At 42.7% G+C, this 18560-nt stretch overlaps 1 protein-coding gene and 1 pseudogene across 6 annotated transcripts in view; both read right to left on the bottom strand.

Moving 5' to 3' along the window:
* Positions 1 to 1177: 1177 nt before the first annotated feature.
* Positions 1178 to 18560, bottom strand: part of GEMIN8 (gem nuclear organelle associated protein 8) — a 44220-nt gene continuing 26837 nt past the window's right edge. The window contains exons 6-7 of one of the 6 annotated variants that reach the window (XM_074606093.1): positions 14080 to 14222; positions 1178 to 3922 (exon numbers count right to left, since the gene is read on the bottom strand). In XM_074606093.1, the coding sequence (XP_074462194.1) occupies positions 14090 to 14222 (133 nt within the window). In that variant the 3' untranslated portion in view covers positions 1178 to 3922; positions 14080 to 14089. Of the gene's footprint in view, positions 3923 to 11417; positions 14223 to 18560 lie in introns of those variants that run through there. The other 5 variants (XM_074606120.1, XM_074606084.1, XM_074606100.1 and 2 more) reach the window with 5 other exon arrangements.
* LOC141738007 (patatin-like phospholipase domain-containing protein 7 pseudogene) lies at positions 5993 to 12939 on the bottom strand (annotated as a pseudogene).

Raw genomic sequence — 18560 nt, 5'->3', positions numbered from 1 at the left:
GGCCTGCCGCGGGGCAGGGGGGCGGAGCGCCGCCCCGCGGCCGGCCGGGCCTGGAGCTTGGGTGACCCTGAAACGGGGGCTTGTTTTCTTATTTTGGCCCCCTATTTCCTCGCCCTCAGACGGCTTCCAGCGCCCCGGGCCCGGGCAGGAGCCCTGGCCCCTCTCCCCTTCAGGGCCTCGCCTGGGACATGGGGCTGAGGGCGCCCATGACCTTCAGAGGCGGCGGCTTCTTAGTGTTTCTCCCCGACGACGGGAAGGGCACTGCGTGCCGAAACATAACGTTGTCTCGTTAATACCTATATTCGTGTTCAACACTGTGGTTCGTACCTTCACAGCCTCTCCCCAACCCGCGCTGCGGAAGCTGACACTTGGATGATGATGTTCCAGCCGCACAACCTCACGCCACGCTGCTCTCGCAGAGACTTTTTCCTTTCTTGAAACACTGTGAGAAACATACCTTAGCTTTTGGGAAAACCAGCGCAGGGGACCCCTAAGTGACAGACTGGTTGGTTTGGGGGGCGTACGGGAGCTTACTGGTCTAACCCCTGCATACCTGGACACGTTAGAGGCAAAAAATAATTGTGTCGCACAGGAGTAAGCGCAGACGCAGGCAATGGGTATGAAAGAGACTGTCAAAGTCGGCTTTTTCAGTTTAGTTGCTTTTTTGAGTTGGACTTCTACCATCAGAGCGATTTGATTGCCTCAAATGCAAAAGCCAGCTCTTTTGTCAGAATAAATGCACCTACAGTGACTAATACCAATCAGATGGTGCTGATTTACATTAATTGGTTACTTGGCATGCATTTCCCTTGCCTTTGTCACAATAATAGTATCCTAATTTTCTGTTATTTCCATGAAGCATAAGGACATATTTCATCTTCTCCCATGATTGTTAACAAATTGATCTATTAAATTATGTAACCATATTATTCCCCTCTAAATGAGATCGATTGCTTAAGAACACATTAATATAACACAAAGGCAAAGGAGTGACGAAAGTGTGAACACTTCTTTTCAGGGAAATTAGTTCGTACTTTCCAATTTCAGGCCCCTGCTCCCAAAGCAGCGTGCGTCTGCGCTCACGTATAAAAGTTGCAATGTTAAAGCTGTGGTTTGTTTTCCATTAAAAGAAAAATCCCAGTCTCTCAGGCCAAAATCATCGGAGGCTTTCGCATCAGTTAGAACACACATGGTTTTCCAGTAAGGACTACAGGCCCAACACCATGCAAGCACTGCAGCATCAGGGAGTAAATGCTTCTTCTCTACAAGGCAATAAGTGGATTGATTGAATAAGCCATTTTTTAAAGATAGGAAAAAAAATTCACACCAAAGCTGATCACTGGCAAGCTGCTTCCAGTCCCCACTGGGAATTAAAGCAGATGAGCTATGCACCTTTGAAAAATGAGATTAATCATGGAAATAGCACATGACCCTTAACTACAGTGGCACTAAATAGCACTGAAATATGGCGGGAACTGAAGGCAAATGGTAAGAGCACCCCACTAAGTGCTGGTGAGGGTATAAATTAATTTCATTTTTTAAAAGAAATTCTTTAGTTAAATTTATGTTCTGTGAAGCTCTTGCAACACACTGCTTGATTAATATTAGGATCAGCTGAAAAATATGTTCCTGATTCTGACTGCGGTTGCACTTACGGGTAACTTGCGTCGTTGAAATCCATGGGACCAGTTGCTCAGGGGAAGTTGGTCAACAGGGTTAGCGCTGTCTGGATTGGGTTCACATACTTGCACCAAAGTATGGGGCAGACATTCCTATGGTAGTGCAGAAGGAGTTGTCCATATTAACATGGATGCAGTGAGAGGAGGGACTCGCTGTCCTTTATTAGCTTTCTGTCATCCTCAGAAATGTTGGTCATTTTTCTTTCCAAAGAGTAAAGCAGAGAACAGCTGTCCAAATATTGGTTATGGCTCAGCAGTCAATGGGGATTTCCACTCACAGAGATACTGAATCTCTGACAAGTGACATCAGAAGTTTTGGTTCTTTAAGCAAGACTACATTACAATACTCAAATGAGGTCAAGGAGGCGGGAATACTTAGCTGGAATTTCTGCTAGGAATAGAAACTGACGGATTTCATTTCAGAACTAAGATGTCTGTAGAAACAGGGACTTCCCGAGTTGGGAAAGGCTTATGACTGGATTCTGGTCCATGCTCTTACTCTTTTATCAAGTACATAACGGAAAGGAGAGAGCCCGGAGTGTGCAGCATTTCAGCGCGTCTTAGTAGCTGAGTGGCTCCTTGCGTGCTGTAGCAGTAGAGTAGTGCAAAGGCCTGCTGTGAATTACGCTGGAAGCCAGGTTGATCCAGACAATCTTGGCACCAAGGGATTATAAAATGACAAAATCTGCAAATTTGATCTGCAAAAAAGGTCATTGGAATTTTGCACTGATTAATGTCATTCATTGTCTATGTTGGGTGCTCAAAGCCTTTTCCATAGCTTGGGTAACACCCTGCAAACATTTCTCTATTTGTCGTGTTACCCTAATGCTTGTGTGATGATACCAGGTATTTCAAGAAACACTTTCACTCCCTGCAAGCAATATGCTTGGTGTCTCTCCTAACCTAGTCTGGAGCAGTGCGTTCTTCTCTGGAGATGTTTTAAAGAGGTCATGATTTGCAGGAGAAAATTGAAGCTAAGCTTCAATATCAAGATCTGGCAAGGAGAGGTAAGATGGAAAGACTCATCAGTTGTAACTGAGGGAGTGGTATCAGTCTGAAACTCCATATTTCACCATACATTTCACCATTTCCAGCAATCAGTGGTGAAACAGATTTTGAGAGCAAATGAAGGCTGGTTGCATATAATTCTTCATTATTTTTTTTTTTTAATTTACCAGGCTCCATCTGTCTCCCCACTTCTTCCACTGGAGACCATCCCAGCTCTAAACAAATCCCTGTTTTTCTTTGTAGATGGAACGGTGTGGTAGCTGCTGCTACCTGTTTGCTCATCTCTTTTACACTCCTGCCGTCTTTCCTCAGGCAGTCTAACTCGACAGATTGCCCTAGATATGGAAGCCTTCCCAATTAAAAGCAGAATCAAAGGCAGTATTTCCACTTAATGTTTTAGCTTTGACTAAACATTTAGTCGCATTAAAGTTAGTTGCTTAATAATAAGATGTGCTAGTGGCACGCCTGCTTCGATGGGTTCTCACCTCACACCGTGCCCTACCGTCGGCTCTACGTGAGCCCCCCTCCCTTGGCTTCCTCTGCTAATACTGAAGCTAAGGGTTAATTGTGAATATTACTTCTTCTGACTACTACACAGGCAGTGCCAGTGGGTAGCAGTCGCTGCCAGTTTCCAGAGGATTAGAGTGAGTGTATAGGATGCCACTCCTACGCTTGAATTTGCAAAAATCCTGCGAACTTCTAAAACCTTATAAAATCAGGGACTCATAAAACAGCCTCCCCTTGAATGTTAACAGGAGTGTAGTTTAAATTTAAGGCAATCAGAAGGGATAAAATCTGATTTTAGTTGTAGTGAGTGTTCTCTGTGGCCTTTCTCAAGGGGGTTCATCCATCCTCTCTGTCTTCAGCTTCTGTGATTCCACGTACAGTCGAGGCATGCTGGGGTTTTTCTCTCCCACGTGATCTCTGTTCAAAGTGGCATTACAGAGGCCACAGACGTTAAAGAGAAATAAGATGACAATTGGATCACTTTGTACTCTCATCTGCGTGCAAAGAGGTGACCTTTTCGTGTTTTGAACTCAGCATCTTGGTGTAGATTAAGGGGAATGACTCATGCTCTCCTGTGTCGTTTGTACCTTTTATATGAAGCTGATCCGCTTTAGACTCCAACTGCTGCTACCAAAACCCCTTCTCAGTGCTTGCTGCAGAGAGGTGTTTGCAAAGTTCATCCAGCAAAATGCCGAACAAAATCGTTCAGATCATTGGTAATGCGTAGTCTGGGGGAAAAGAGAGAAAGGAAAAGATAAAAAATGAGAAGTAATTTGATAGTTTAGTCAGCATGTAGATACTCCTCCTGGAATTCAACATTCAGGTACGATAGTGTAATGAATAAATATTCTTCAAAATCAAAACTGTTTCTTATTACCAAGTAGGTCATATTTCCAGCAACCATTTCTCAATATGTAAATATGAGCAGTGATTGCTTTAGAATAGATATAATTATATATTCAACAGAATGCATAATTTTTCCCAATGAACCACAGTTAATTTTATCTGAAAATTAGTGATTACCATTTTGGTGTTAATTACAGAGTACTAAATACATCTTCAGTGTTAAAAGACAGACTCATCTCTGTTTCGTATACCCCAAGTCACTTGTGGAATAACCAATGTCATGTTGTGATTTTAAAGATACAAAAAACCTAATTAGAAAATATTATTGAAAATGAAGGATTAATTTTTAGATTAGTATCTCTGGCAACTAAAGAATCATCTTTCACTTAGCTCTACATGAGGGACCTTACCATAAGAATAGCATTTTGCACTTAGGTGCGTGGCTATTCTGCGAGTGTCCGTGAGAGATCCGGGTCTGCGGAGATACCAGAGGGAAGGGAAAGGTAATATTAGCTGTTTTTATTCTGGATACACACACTTGCTTCTGTGTCTTTCTCTCTCTGCATGCTACGTAGGTAACCACACCTGGTAGGGAACCATGTAGGAGATAGTATGAGGTCTGAAAGAGGGTGGATGGTCTCCGTAAAGCATTATACAGAGTGGAAAGCTTGTGAGCGAAAGAGTAAACTAACATCTTTAACACCAGATGCCCGTTATACAGGAAAAATACAAGTCAGTATGACCATGTGCACTCCACCTCGTTTCATCCTCCCTGATGGATCTGTGAAATGTGGATGAGAAATACTGACAAGTCTTTCTCCAAGTGAGAGAGAGAAAAGTCTTATCTCCTGCTATCCGTGTCACAATAAAATGATCCTGGTGAAGGCATTCTTCCACACGCCTCATTCTAAAACGTTCAGGCTCAAAAATGCATTTGAGTTTGGTCAGGGATGATGAGTTCGGTCAGGGATGATGAGTTCAGTCTAACAGGCTTGGCTATAAACATCTACTGAAGTGCTTTGCTAAGTTCTTGTTACGTCGTGGGCTAGGATCGTGTGGGCTGGAGAGGCCAGCCTGTCTTTAGGAGGAGCTGACTCAAAGGTATGGATTATCCAACATTTTCATTAGTACCAGTGGGGAGATGTGAATGTGGAATAATTTGCAAATGAAGAAACCAGACGGGGGCAAAATGCATACCCAAGGATCATTAGCATTCAACTTCAGAGCAACTTCTGTGGGAGCATATATGTACTTATTGCAATATCCTGAAAATAATTGCATACATATGTATGTTGGCCCCACCCTCCAGCGGTATCAATAGACTTACCCTAAGTTTTATGTTGAGTTGCAAATTAAGGGAATAGACTTTATTTTAAGAGTGTTGAACACATGGCTGCCATCCAATAACTTCAGTATGGCACCCACCCAAGAAAGTGCTCCAAGGCAGCCTAATCAGGACAGAATTCCTGGCAAAAGTACATTTTGAGACAAGGCCCGCTCTCTTTTTCCAAAGTAGAAAACTCCTTTGATGCGAGGCACAGAGAGCATTTAAGAACATTCTCAGGTGCCTTTTTTTTTTTTTTTATCTGAAAATCAAGCTCAAAGAGCTGGGAAGGAAAATTGCGGGACGCATTTTAACACTTTTCCTGATCCAGTTGGGCAGTGGATGCTGAGTAACAGCCAGCTGATTTCATTTTAGTTCTCATTTTTTCACTTCTGTCAATAGGCACAAGCTCATAAATTATTACAGAAGGTTTTAATTCTGCTCTGTAAACACGAATGGTGCCTAAGATTTAAACTGTATCATAAAGCTGAGTTAATTTCTCTCATAATGGGCTACCCAGCTTTAGTTTTCTACCAATATACTTTTAAAAGTGCTGGTTTGGGTTTTGTGTTGGGGTTTCCCTCCCGCTTTGCACAGTCCAGTTCTAGCAAACGGCTATACTCCCGAGTTACGGTTTGTGGCAAAAATGTGATGTGTTGGAGAAGAGATGGGAATGACTCAGTAACTCAGCAGCAGTGTCGCTCGCTTGGCGTGCCCACGAGTGCAGCAGCATAGTGCAAACGGGCTGCAGCGGTGCCTCCAGCTCTCCAACAGTAGGCTCCTGGTCTCCCAGTCCCACCATTAAGATGCAGTCAGCCTGCTGGATGCAGCGTTGGGTCCTGGGAGTAAGGGTGCTGTCTGCCTGGTAGGGTATAATAGGGTGAATATTCTCCTGCTGTCCCAGCCAGCTAGTTGGTTGGGATCCATGGATACTATCCAGCACAGCAGAACCAAGTCGTTGTTTGATGTTACCATTGGTGAGCAGCAAAGCGGGACCCACAGCACTGAGAGCATGCTTGAGAGCATGCTTGAGCTCCTGAGTAAAAGCCGTAAGTGGCACCTCTTCAGACACCACCATAAGAGCTGCTGTGGAGAGATTGCTGGCAGGATTTCCGGCATCCCACTTGCTACTCGAGCTGTGTAACTCACGAGGATGACCTTCCTGCTGAAGACTGCCAAGAATCTTCTCACCCAGCGGGTGAATAACTCTAGTCACAACCTGGGAGAATTTGTGTTTGGTAAATCTCAGTGCTCCCTCTGGGAGTCTGGCAAGTTCTGACTCTCTGACTGCGTGTACTGTTGCAGCTCCAGGTTGGTGGGTTAATGCCTCTACCACTCCAATTGAGTCTCCCTGTCCATATTCACCTGTCAGGTGCTTTTTTCCATCATCCATACATATGACTGAGTGAAGTCAACCATTCAACACAACGTATGTGCAATCTGACTTGTCAGCCTGCCTATAAACAGCTTGTCCAGACTCAATGTCCATCCAATCCAGGGCAAAGTCAATTTGCCTCTAACGAACTGGGGCATTCTCTTACAACAGCATGGGCCACACCGAGAACAATGCTTGGCTGCTCCTGCATTATCTCAGAGAAATGGGACTTGGAAATAGACCGGAATCTGCAGTCTCAATTAGCCTTGATGGTGAAAATCAGTGGTTCCCCAGTCAGGGCAGCAAGCTGGCCTATGAGTTCTCCTGGATGGGTAAGGAACAGACAGGTGTCCTCCTCCAAGCCTGTCTTCTGTGGGTACATGTGAAGCATCACTGAGACCACAACCATTAGCATCCTGATCTCCTTGCTTTGCTAGCACAGTCCCAGCAGTAATCTGATGCAGCATCACTTTGCCATTCCACAACAAAGGATCATCAAGTTTCATCAAGGTCGAAACATCTTTCTTTGCTGCTTTGACGATGGCATCAATATGTTTGCTATTACACGAATCTTGCACAGCACTATAATGGAGAACTGCTGAAGGAGTTTCTGTCGCTGTCACAGTCTTCTTCAATTTTGACTTGCCCACAACAGAACTGCTGGCAGTGTCCTCTGAGCCAAAGTGCACTCTGTCCATGTCCATGTCTGACTTTGCACCACTGGAATTATTAGAAGCCTCTGCAGACCCTGCATAGGGAGGTGAAAAAAGGCTTCTTCTGAGAACATGCTCAGAGTTTTCTGTACCAGAAATCTTCAACGTATCTATTTCCAGTGCTTCCCAACTTTTTCAAACTTTTATCCAGGATCTTCCTGTGATACATTAGACACTTGTCTTTCTACTGCCTTGCTTGAACTTCCTCCAGATGTTACACTTGCCACAGAGATGAGTGGGATGGCTTGGCTCTGACAATTGAAGAGCTCAGTAGTCAGACCCAGGCAGTTGTGCAAAGCAAGGAATGTTGCTCTCTGCAGCCTCGCCATGGTGATCTGTACCACTCTAACAAGGGTTCCAGGATATTTCTGGAAGACAACTTGAAAGGCACTTGCTGGAAGTCGCAACATAATGGACAAAACAGCTGCTCAGGCTGAGACCACTTTATAAGGAGCAGGGTGACCTGTGATAACATCAAGAATGCTGAGATGGCTGGAGATGCTGTCTCCTGCCAGCACCTCCTTAACAACCAGTTCTGTTCCATCACTTTCTTGAATGCAAATTTCCAGCATGCCATCTGGCACAACGTAGATGCTGTGATCCAGCTGCCCGGGATGAAAGATGTATTCACCTTTGTGCAATTGCACAAGAAACACGTGCTTGTACAGTTCCGGGAAAAGAGGTTTCCCAAAGTGGCCAAGGACCCTAACGTTTTAAGCATGTCTAGGAATTCCGATGGCAAACAGGAATTCTTTACATCAAATTCAGTCACATCTGTTAGTTTAACATCTCACTCCCTAGACTAATAAACGTGTTGGGTTTTTTTCTCAAAAAAACCCAAACAGCTATTCTAAGCATAAACATTTTCCTCCTATTTTCAGTCCAGACGCTGAATTTTTGCAAATGCATGAGCACATGATTAAAAATAAAAAAGCAGAACACACTAATCACCCATATATATCCATGCTCCAATTAGGAGAGACGAAAAAGTAAATAAATGCAAGTGTCAAGTATCTTATGTTAGTAATCATTTTATCTTTCACTTATAGCATTTCTTAAATAAAGATCTCTTTTTTTTAAGACTCTTGTTATCTGACTCTTGTTTTCTTGGATATCATGTTCAGCAAGTAGGAAAATAATACCATTCCAAGAGAGGAATGTAATAAAACTTTTTATTAAAGCTGTATTAAACATGGGCTATTGTCATAGGTGGATTTGGATTCTTACTTTTTGTACAGTTTTTTTAAAAATAAAGTTCAGGCCAAACTTGAGTGTCTTAGCTGCCATATAGAACATTAATTCTGGCCTCCCATATTCCAAGGAAATAACTTCTTTGTGTTTAAAAGATAAAAGGGGCACAGGCAAACCAAACATCACATGAACCTGGCAGACAAAATGACCCAGGACCGTTAAAGAAGTTACGGAAACTGCAGCTTGGGAAATTATTCCCAAAAGGCAACGGCACTTCTAGCCGCCCTTGGGCCTTCCCTGTTTGAAGCCCACCTTGAAAAGGACGCAGAAGTGTGTGCCCCAGCTTTGAAATACTGTGAACGGGCTCCTGCATATGAAAGCAGCAACGGGACGATGCTGTGATGGGCTTGGAGATGACCTCTGGGAGCCCTGGTGGTGGATGATGGGCAGGAGGAACCAGAGACAACCCCCAGCACTGGTCTTCAAAGCTGCTGCGTTTCTGCAGAAGAGAGGCCGGAGCAGAGGTAAATGAGCCCAGCAAGCTGGCAATGAAGGCACCAAAGCAAGCAGGAGCCAGGGAAAGGTACAGAGAGGGAGGCAAGGCTCTGGAGGCAAGCCTGCCGAGGGAAATAGGGAGAACAAAACAGGAAGTCAGTGGTTATATTTCAGAAATGAAAAAAACCTGATCTTATTAAAGCAGTTTTTAAGGCACCAGCTGCTGCTTCACCTGCAGTTAGATGTAGCCACATCTCTGTGGCAACTGGGTACATGTTCTGGGCTTGTGTCCTTTCTTTCCTATGACTCCCACAGGTTTTGGACCCTACTATTATAGATTTGCAGGCTTAAAGATTCCAGCGGTAAAGTTAGAAACCTGTAGCCATTAAAATAATGGGAGATCCCTAGAGAGAGCAAACACGGCTATGTAGAGAATTTATTAGGAGCAGGAAGAGAAGCCTGGATCAGCACTTTACTGGTGGATAAATCAGTGGGTTTGCTAATGATGTTTCAGTTCTCTTGATTGAATTGGATTTGTAAGAGAGAAATGCAGCTGCAGACTGAATTGCTTTATATGACAAGAGAATAATGGGTAGCCAATCCTCAACACCCAGGGTTTCTGTATATATGGGATAATTTAGCTTCCGTTCTTGTTGTTATTATTTTATATGCAAATGAAATTATCAACGCCTTTATATAATCACTTCCTGGCTCACATTTATTCCAGAGTTTTTGCCTGTTGGAGTGCAAGAGAAATCTCCTTCCCTCATTTTTAATCCAGGGTGTAACACTAAATCTTAGTCCTGCTGCAGCCTGTGGGAGTTTTATTATATTATAGATACGACCCTTTCAGAGACATTGGAAGTGAACAGAAAATACTGGAACAGCCTGTGGTTAGAGAGTGCTATTATTTATTTGGAGATAGGGCCCATTACCTTATGCTATTATCTGCATGTTACATGTGCTGGGTTTTGCATATTTGGCATTTACTTAACATGCATATCAGGTTCTTTTAACAGTAGCGTTTTGGAGATGATCTGGCCAAGTGCCCTCATCAGCTTCTTGCTAGGTTGTTCTCTGGGGTTCCAGCCAGTAAATCTCTATGTGTTTTAAGCTCTAAATAGGCTACTGCTCCCCCTCCAAAGGATCACGCTGAGCTGAAGCAATGCCCGCTGGAAAAGTAGAAAATGGAATGCCAGCTGGCAAAGAGGGCTGAAAAGAGAGAAAAAGAGATAAAATCATTCTTAAATTGAGAAAGTGCCTTAGCAACTTCCTCATCTGCTGGGTTGGAATAGATCATGGCTGCCTGGTTGGTCTTTCAAATGGCTGAGCTCCTAAATTACAGTTACGCCTTGCCATTGGAGAGATGGAGTTGACAGAGATGTACTGTCAAGACACGCTATAAATTAAACAGATGGATTGTGAAGTCCAGGCTCTGTATCCAGTAATTGTTCCTCCCACTAGGGGAAAGTCTTACAAAAGCTTCCCCTGGTGCTCAACGGGATCGTGGTGGTTTCATTCCACTGCGACTTTAGAAAGGCTTTGGCCAGTAGTTAGGACAAGTGGGGAAATCTACTGTGGGTGATTGACTGGAGTTTACCCAGAGTGGGGGGAGATGAACTGGCAGTGACATCCTTCCCACCACTTGCACAGCAGTGAAGAAGTCCTGTAGTTTAATTAGGAAAAGAGGAGAGACTGATCTTCCGTCAGCCACCGACAGCTCAGGGACAGCAGTGTGGGAAGCATCTCAGCGCCTTCTGCTTTCAGCGTTTATGGTGCCAGAGGCACTGCCTTTTTTTCTGGTCATCTAGATTAGTCCTTCTCATTTGCTCTGCTGGCTGCTGAGTCTCCAGGCAACATTTCATGCCCGACGTGTGGGAGGCGGACAGGAGTGTAGGAGCTGAGAGATGAAAGAGCAGCATCAGGCTGCGGAAAAGCGTGTGGTGGGGTGGAGGGATACAAGCTAGGCAGGAGCCTTTGTGAAAAAGAAGATGAGGGAGCAAGAAGAGAGCATAGATGGACTGAAAATGACTGAGGTAGGAGAAACCCTGGAAACAGCTCAGCTGGATCCTCAGAGATCTAAAGTATGACGGACATCGCCAGAAAAATGCATCACCATGCATATCTATTTAATTCAAGGTAGCTTCGTGGGGATGGCAGTGGGAGAGGCAGTGTAGGCGTTTTTCCTACATTCAATATGCATTCCGATGTTATTTCAAGCCCTGCAAAGTGCGACTGCGACTGCTAAGCTGTTCAACATTTTAAAGGTTGCTCAGTTAAGAAGTACAAAACAAATTCTCAAGTTTTATTTCTGGAAACCAGGAAATGAAAATAATATTGGAAAATCAACAAACCCAACACAATTTTTTTCGACACTTCTTCACAATTATAACTTTGGGCACCCTATTTGAAAAAAAAAATCTGCATTGTACTTGAGATTCTGTTGTATGCTTTCTAGCATTATAGTGGTTTTACATCAGTTCACACTTCAAAAGCCTGTCACAAAGAAAGTTAAACTAGCAAACAAAATTTTTCAATTACTGGTTTTTAATACGGTATTTTAAAGTTTCAACAATATAAACTGTTGGTATGTTTTATTCTAGTAGGATGTGGTATCTTCTTGGACTGAAGTGAACAATTCTGTTACGCTGACAGTGACTACCACGCTGCAGGCTATGCCTGGAATGAGAGTTTCCACAATGTAACACAAGCCACTAGTGCTGTTAATTATTATCAATGTATTTACCACAAAAAAGCTCTAGCCACAGCCATACCGTAGAAACAGATTTTGCTTTGCTAGACTTGAATAATGCAAGTAACACTGCTAGACTGAAAGAGCTGTTGAAGGGAAGAGACTACAGTAAGGCAGCTCTTTTTCTCCTTCCAAACAAGATTTACCTGCCGTTGACAGGGAAAGTATAGGACATCTTTCTAGAGCAGCTCTGCATAGTAAAACACGCTTATGAAGGGCAAATAACTGATCTTTTTAAAAGTTCTCAATAGAAGCATTTTTGCACTCTGGAGATACGTGTTTATGCTCTCACACTTGAGCTGTAGATGACCTGAAGAGGGATCTGCTCAACAGAACAACACAGGAGGGAGCACTGAGCACTCATTTTTGCAGTCATTTTCTCCATTTTCTTTGCTGGTAGAGGAGAGCAGGTCTGGAGTAAGGTCCTTCTGTAGCACAATGCAGCTGTTCTTTCTGGTGCGTCCCTGAAATTAATTCATCATCTGACATTTATGAGATCACGGCCTGTTGCCATGGCACCCAGCCACGTCACACGTATCACGCACACATCATCATTGCTTTCAGAGCAAGAGCAAGAGCAAGCCTTGAAATGGGCAGTTCGGTTTGTGTGTTCTGAGTGCAACGGCCAGCAAAAAAAAAAGATAACATAACGAAGACCACAGGACTGGTATATAATGATAAAAACAGCCACTGTGAGTGCTGGCCAGCTGCAGGGCTTCTCGGAGGAGGTACCAAGGAAGGACTCTGTGTGTGCCCCTAGAACACCCAGGGTGGTGACACCAAAACAGGACCACAAACCATCCGTGGCACTGCTGGCACACAGCTCTGTGGCAGAGCAGTACAAATGGAAATGTCATCTTATGCTCAGGAAGACTCAATATAACAACTATGTTCTTGGCTGTAGCGCAGGATGATCTGGCATTACTGGAAATCCTTAATTCAACAACAGATAGACAGAAAAGTGTGAGGAAGTCATGAATATTACTAACTTCCCCGATGTAATGATTATGTAATGCCTGTTATTTTTTTGCTTTTGGTTTACAGTCCATTTCGGATTTATATTCTGCAGCCATGCAAGGATTATTCTGCTTGGAGCAACTCATCAAACTTTTGTGTTTCGAGTGCATTGCAGCATAACTGGCTGAAGTTTTAGCTCAACCTCACCACTTTGCATGAAAGGAGGACAGTGGGATGGGAGCCTTCAGTTATTACTCAACCATTTCATGGAATATGCTACAGACCAGAAGTGTGGCCTTTGATGAATTATTTCTTAAGTAAAAACATACTTCAAGCGTTTACTTCTGTCACAACTGCAACTCCTTTCCTTCTGTCCAGGGGGAGGATATTACAAAACCCCAGGATACTCTGCATTTACGTTTTTGCAGCTCTCTGACAAAGAACAACTTAAACTTGTGGCAGTCTTGATATTTTATTATGCTTCACAAGCAAGAAGCATGCCATGCAGCCTTAACTAGCAGAAGTGGGGGTGACAGGAAATGGAATTTGCTTTTAAGTGGAGACTAATTAGTTTCTGAAATGTAGCAGACAATGTGGTTGCCGGAGGTAGCAAAAACTAGACATGATGACCCAGGAGATCTTTTCCTGTCCAGTGCAAAGGATGGGAATAAGACTTAGCTATGTGAGAATCAAAATTAATGAAATACAAGGCACAGACTTTTTCTTGCACGTCTAGACCAAAAGAGCTGACTGAATCTTGGGCCTCCAACTCCTGCTACAGTTCATAACAGAGCAAAGGGCATGAACCTGAATAGTGCAGTATCTGCAAACCTGCATGCTCAAGACACTACCTTTTACACAGAAAGTAGCAATGAAAAAAAAATCATTAGGAATCTTGGGATAAACCTTTCCGTAGGTTTGCCCAAAACAAGCATTAATTTCTGTGTTCAGCAAGGAAAATAAACACATGCTTTTCTAGATGTTTCGTAATAGAGAAAGCTGGCTAATATGCCTGATGAAAGAAACGCCAAGGGATTGTTTTTATACCAAAGCAGGAAAAATTCTTGAAGGCTCCATGTACTATGAAAATGTGCTCATACGTTCTCTTCTAATGGTGGCAACATTGCCTTACGAATGCTTACGCCTGTGGAGTTTGCTACCTCTAGGCCTGCTCGTCCAAGCACAAGCAAGTGCTTCCCTTAATCCTTTTCACAACAAACAAACTGGCTTACATTGAACAGCTTAGCAGTAGGGCTCTTCCAGCTCGACTCCTTCTGACTTACATCGAGGGAGTGACCACACAATCAAGAGCTGCTGGCAGACCTCGATGGAAGTAAACTTTGGCACAGTTGCGCCACAGGGGTGATTTCCGTACCTAGGAAAAAGTAGATGCATGGGATAGCCAAAAGCTGAACCTCAGGACTGATATTTCAATCCTTATCTTTAATATAAGCATATGGAAGGATTCTAAAAATCACTATAAACAGATCAACAGTCTAGTTAGCTTCCTATCTTCCTATGCCATCACCCAATGGCAGCTGTCTAGAGGACAGTATAAGAAAATTCCATGAATAAAGCAATATTTTGTTACCCCTTCCCAGCTTCCAGTAAGGTGCAGCTTAGGGACATCCCAAGACAGGGGTATAACTTAATTTTTAACAGCCACTGATAGACTTTTGCCTCACATGTTTATTGAACCCAGATTTTGGGGGTTTAAAACAAAGTCTAAAAATTAAGGAGGACCACTTTGAACTTCGTTTGGAAAAAATCCCAATCCTTTCCACTTTTGTCATCCCTTCCTCCAAAGGTATTTCTTTAGGACGGCTGTAAACAACAGTCACAGGGATAGCAGTTTTGTGTATTTTGGGTTTTCAAAAGCCTTTGTAGGCAAAAGATCTCAGTGTAGTTTAGCGAACCAGCAGTGGTATTGGCATCATTACGCTGAAAAGTATTTTCTTTTCAAAAAATATGTATGTTCTCAGTTACTCTGTGTGCTTGCTTTCTTAGAAGAAAATGAGTCATGATTAAAGGGGAAAAAATCCTTCTGTGACTCTGTAATTAATGGAATCCATGCAGAGAGAATCTCGATTACACACTCAAGGCTCAAGACGAGCAAGTCTTTCTCCACTTTTGGTCAAGCAAGACTTCTGTGCTGCTCCTGCCCCGCAGAAATTAATAGTTGAGGCTGATGCATGTGCGCTCACCTACGTCAAAGAAAGGACTTGAGTCCAAGCAATTCTTCCACTACGATAGCCAGGTCTCCAAGAGAATACCTGGATAGCAATATCACAGTCTATCACCTACCCACCCAGAGCTCCATTGCACATGTCTCTGAGTACCAGCTCAGCAATTCCAGCAGTGTAAGAATATATGAAGGGATGTGAGGCTTGAACTTCACAGTCCGGCTATAGCCACCCTTCAGGAGCAGCTGAGACGCCCTCACAGGCTGCTATTCTACCTAGGAGAAAGCCCGTAAGAATTTCTTTCCTTTGGACTATCCAGGCAGGATCACAGGAGACAACAGAGCAGGTTAGACAGGGTAGACGGTTGATGAATTAGCACACAAACATGAAAACAGAATTTTCTCACAGCATGAATGTATTATTTATCAAGTAGTATATTCCCCAGTAACTTATGCTTTTAAGAAACCAGAAGGAAAACAGGGTTCTGGATACTTCCTTTTGACAGACTGTATTTCACATTTTGGGCAATAATCTTGGCCCCACTGTAATTCTTTCAGCCAAAATATTCAGACCAGCATGCCAAAAAAATCATACTTAAAAATCCAAATTTAAGCAGCTGAATCAAAGTGTCTTACTTTTCTCAATTTCTATTCAAAGAGTTGGACTCCTGTTAATGCAACAAGAGATGAAGATGGCAATATCTGAAATGTATTTCATATAATGAATGAGTGAGAAGCTTTTCCAAAGAGAAAAAGACATGAACGAACAAATCCATTTGGATTATATATGTGTTTATCCTTCACAAAGGCTGTTACGGATTTTAGGTTGCTTTTTATTAAAGCTTCTTCTAAGTACGAGATGCTTGTAGCTAGCCATTATACACGACTACCATCAAAAACAATGAATACTTACTAATAAGGTCAACTAAAAGAAAAGTTATGCTCATCAAAATTGTTTAATCTCTTCTCAGTTTGCCTATATACACAGGCATACTAAACTGTCATCTGCTTTATGGGGAAATAATTCTAAAAGGATGAGTGTTCTTGACAATGTCACCAATGCATAAGAGTAAGCAGTTTTTCTTTCAGCAGGAAACAGGGAGGTCATTGCTTCATATGTATGTTAAATTTGTACTGTACCAGTTCTGAAAGTTTTTAAAATTTCTTTTAAGAATGCTTTCAATAGAAAAGATCATTTTTCTCCAATCTTCAAACTGTCTTCAACCAATCACAAACTCTTCTTCTGAACATGAGGCTGATTTGCATATTTGCACATAGCAAATGAGGAAACCAGTTCCTGAAATTAAGACATGTTTGTATGACAACTTGTACTTGCAGCTTCAGGGTGTAATTCCTTCTACTGGAGCTTGGAAAAGCTCAGGAGAAACAGCACCACCAGGAAGTGAAGAATTCCCTTTGGGCAGAACTGTATACGCAGTTGCCGTAACTGAAAGCAAAGGTGCAACGTTCTGGACAAAGAATAATCAAGTCTGCAGCATCATAGTTGCATTCCAATCAAGAGGCTGGCATAACATTGTATTTGGGGGTGGGTGGGGGGGAAGTCTACATGGTCCCATGATTGAAGATTGCAGCATAATACGTATGTGCAAGAAAGGTGAATGTTACAGATATTTTGACTGAAGAGCCATTTTTGAGTTGCGGTCGCATTGCTTCTGTGATTACATGTTTTTATGTGAGATATTTCTTAGAAAGTAAAATGAAAAGTAAAAGAAGTGTCAATCTCCAAGTTCCACTGAACTACCAGCAAAATGGGACATCTGGCCAATTACCAGCAACAGCCCAACCCCTGAAATTCAGGAGCAGTATAGAGATTATTTGGCAGCAACTCCTAAGTGTGCAGTAGTGTATTCCTCCCTTTCAGGCCTTAGTACACAGTTCCTGGGGAACATTTCACCCAGTTCTCTCTACTTCCAACCTCATGAAGCATATTAAACCCTCCTAGAAATAGTTAAAAGAACCAAAGGCAAGGAAATTTCTTTTATGTTTTATCTGAAGTAGGAAAGGAACTGAATGTTTGTCTTGTATGAGTCTTTACAAATACTTTTGGAGATCAGAATTTCTACTTCTGCTAGAAGAACCAGTTGGATGCAGAAACAACCACAGCAAAAACTGGGAATTGGGTTGAAAAGTAAGAACAGCCCCGTCCTACCCTTTCTTTATTCTGTACTGAACTGCACAGGGGAGACACCACCACCACACTGGAACCATTTCAAATAGGAACAGAGGGATCTATGCACGTTAATCTGGAACAGGGTTTTCCCCCAGCAGGTGTGCCAGCCCTCCCATTCATTTTGTACCATACCCTGCGTGTGTGGTATTGACTGGCATTCATGTGAAAGTCCTGTCAACACTCTTCATGCTTCTCAATATGTTAAAACTGTCCTTGCTCTAAGTTCAACGTTCCTTAAATGATATAGTAGCTAAAAGAAAGCTTTAGCATCTGAGAACTGGAATGCTGAAGTATGGAAGTTTGTTTATAAAAAAATAAAAATAAATTACAAGGTGTTATAAAGACAATTTATTTTGTTAACAAAAGGAAACCCAAACAAAACACTGAATTTCTGACAAAACCTGCCAAAAACAAGAGTGAAGACAAATGCAGGACTGCTCATAACCCTTTTCCCTCTCCTGTCTCACACAAATTTTTCAGATAAATCACACCAGTAATAAGTCTTGGAGACTGGGGCCTTTTACTTTCAGTTTTCAATTTAACTCCATCTCATCACACCTAAAGTGAAGGAGATGGAGCTGAAATTAAAATGCTGCTTTGAAAAAAACATAGTTACTACTAGCAAAAGCAAAGATGTTCCAAACTGCACCGCAGACTTGCTTTGGTGCAGCTGGCTGCTGCAGAGGGCATAGCAACAAAGCTATAGTATTACAAACTGCGCATGCTACAGAGGTACATTAGACACAATAGACATGAACTGAAGTTAGAATTTTATTTGTGACCTTCCTCTGTTGCTAAAAAAGCACATGAATGTTTGTCACAAAATGGCATAGGGTTCCTTTGCCCTGGCACGGAAATGCTGCTTAATCCAAACTATAGCCCTTCAGCACACAATGATACGTAGCACAAAGTCCTTGGAAGTGTTCAGGGTACCATTTTCTAAGGAGTCACCAGTATTAAGAGGCCAATTCTGCCTGTCTTACGCAGACCACTAGTGTGCCTCACGCTACCTGCTCAGCTGTTAGTGGGGCAAGAACAACTGACCAATAGTAAAGAGTGATGGAAGTGGAGCCAAACAGCCCCTGCAGAGGGATGAGTACACACAGAGGCACATCTAACTTGCCTGTGTTTAAGCTTTGTGCATGTAATACGCAAGTGGGCATTGGAAAGCTGCACCTAAAATAAACACAGGCCTCAGGGCTATGTGGCTTCCACACATCCATATACGGCACACAGACACACCCTTTGTCTGTCAGACTAATAACGTCTTTTTTAAAGCTTCAAACCAATTAAATGCTTTTTATTAGAATAGCAAAAATCACTGTAGGCATTGGCCCCAA

The sequence above is a fragment of the Larus michahellis genome, chromosome 1 (assembly GCF_964199755.1).
Source record: "Larus michahellis chromosome 1, bLarMic1.1, whole genome shotgun sequence".
Lineage (NCBI taxonomy): Eukaryota > Metazoa > Chordata > Aves > Charadriiformes > Laridae > Larus > Larus michahellis.
Note: the sequence above shows the minus strand (reverse complement) of the source record. Positions and strands in the feature narration are given on the sequence as shown.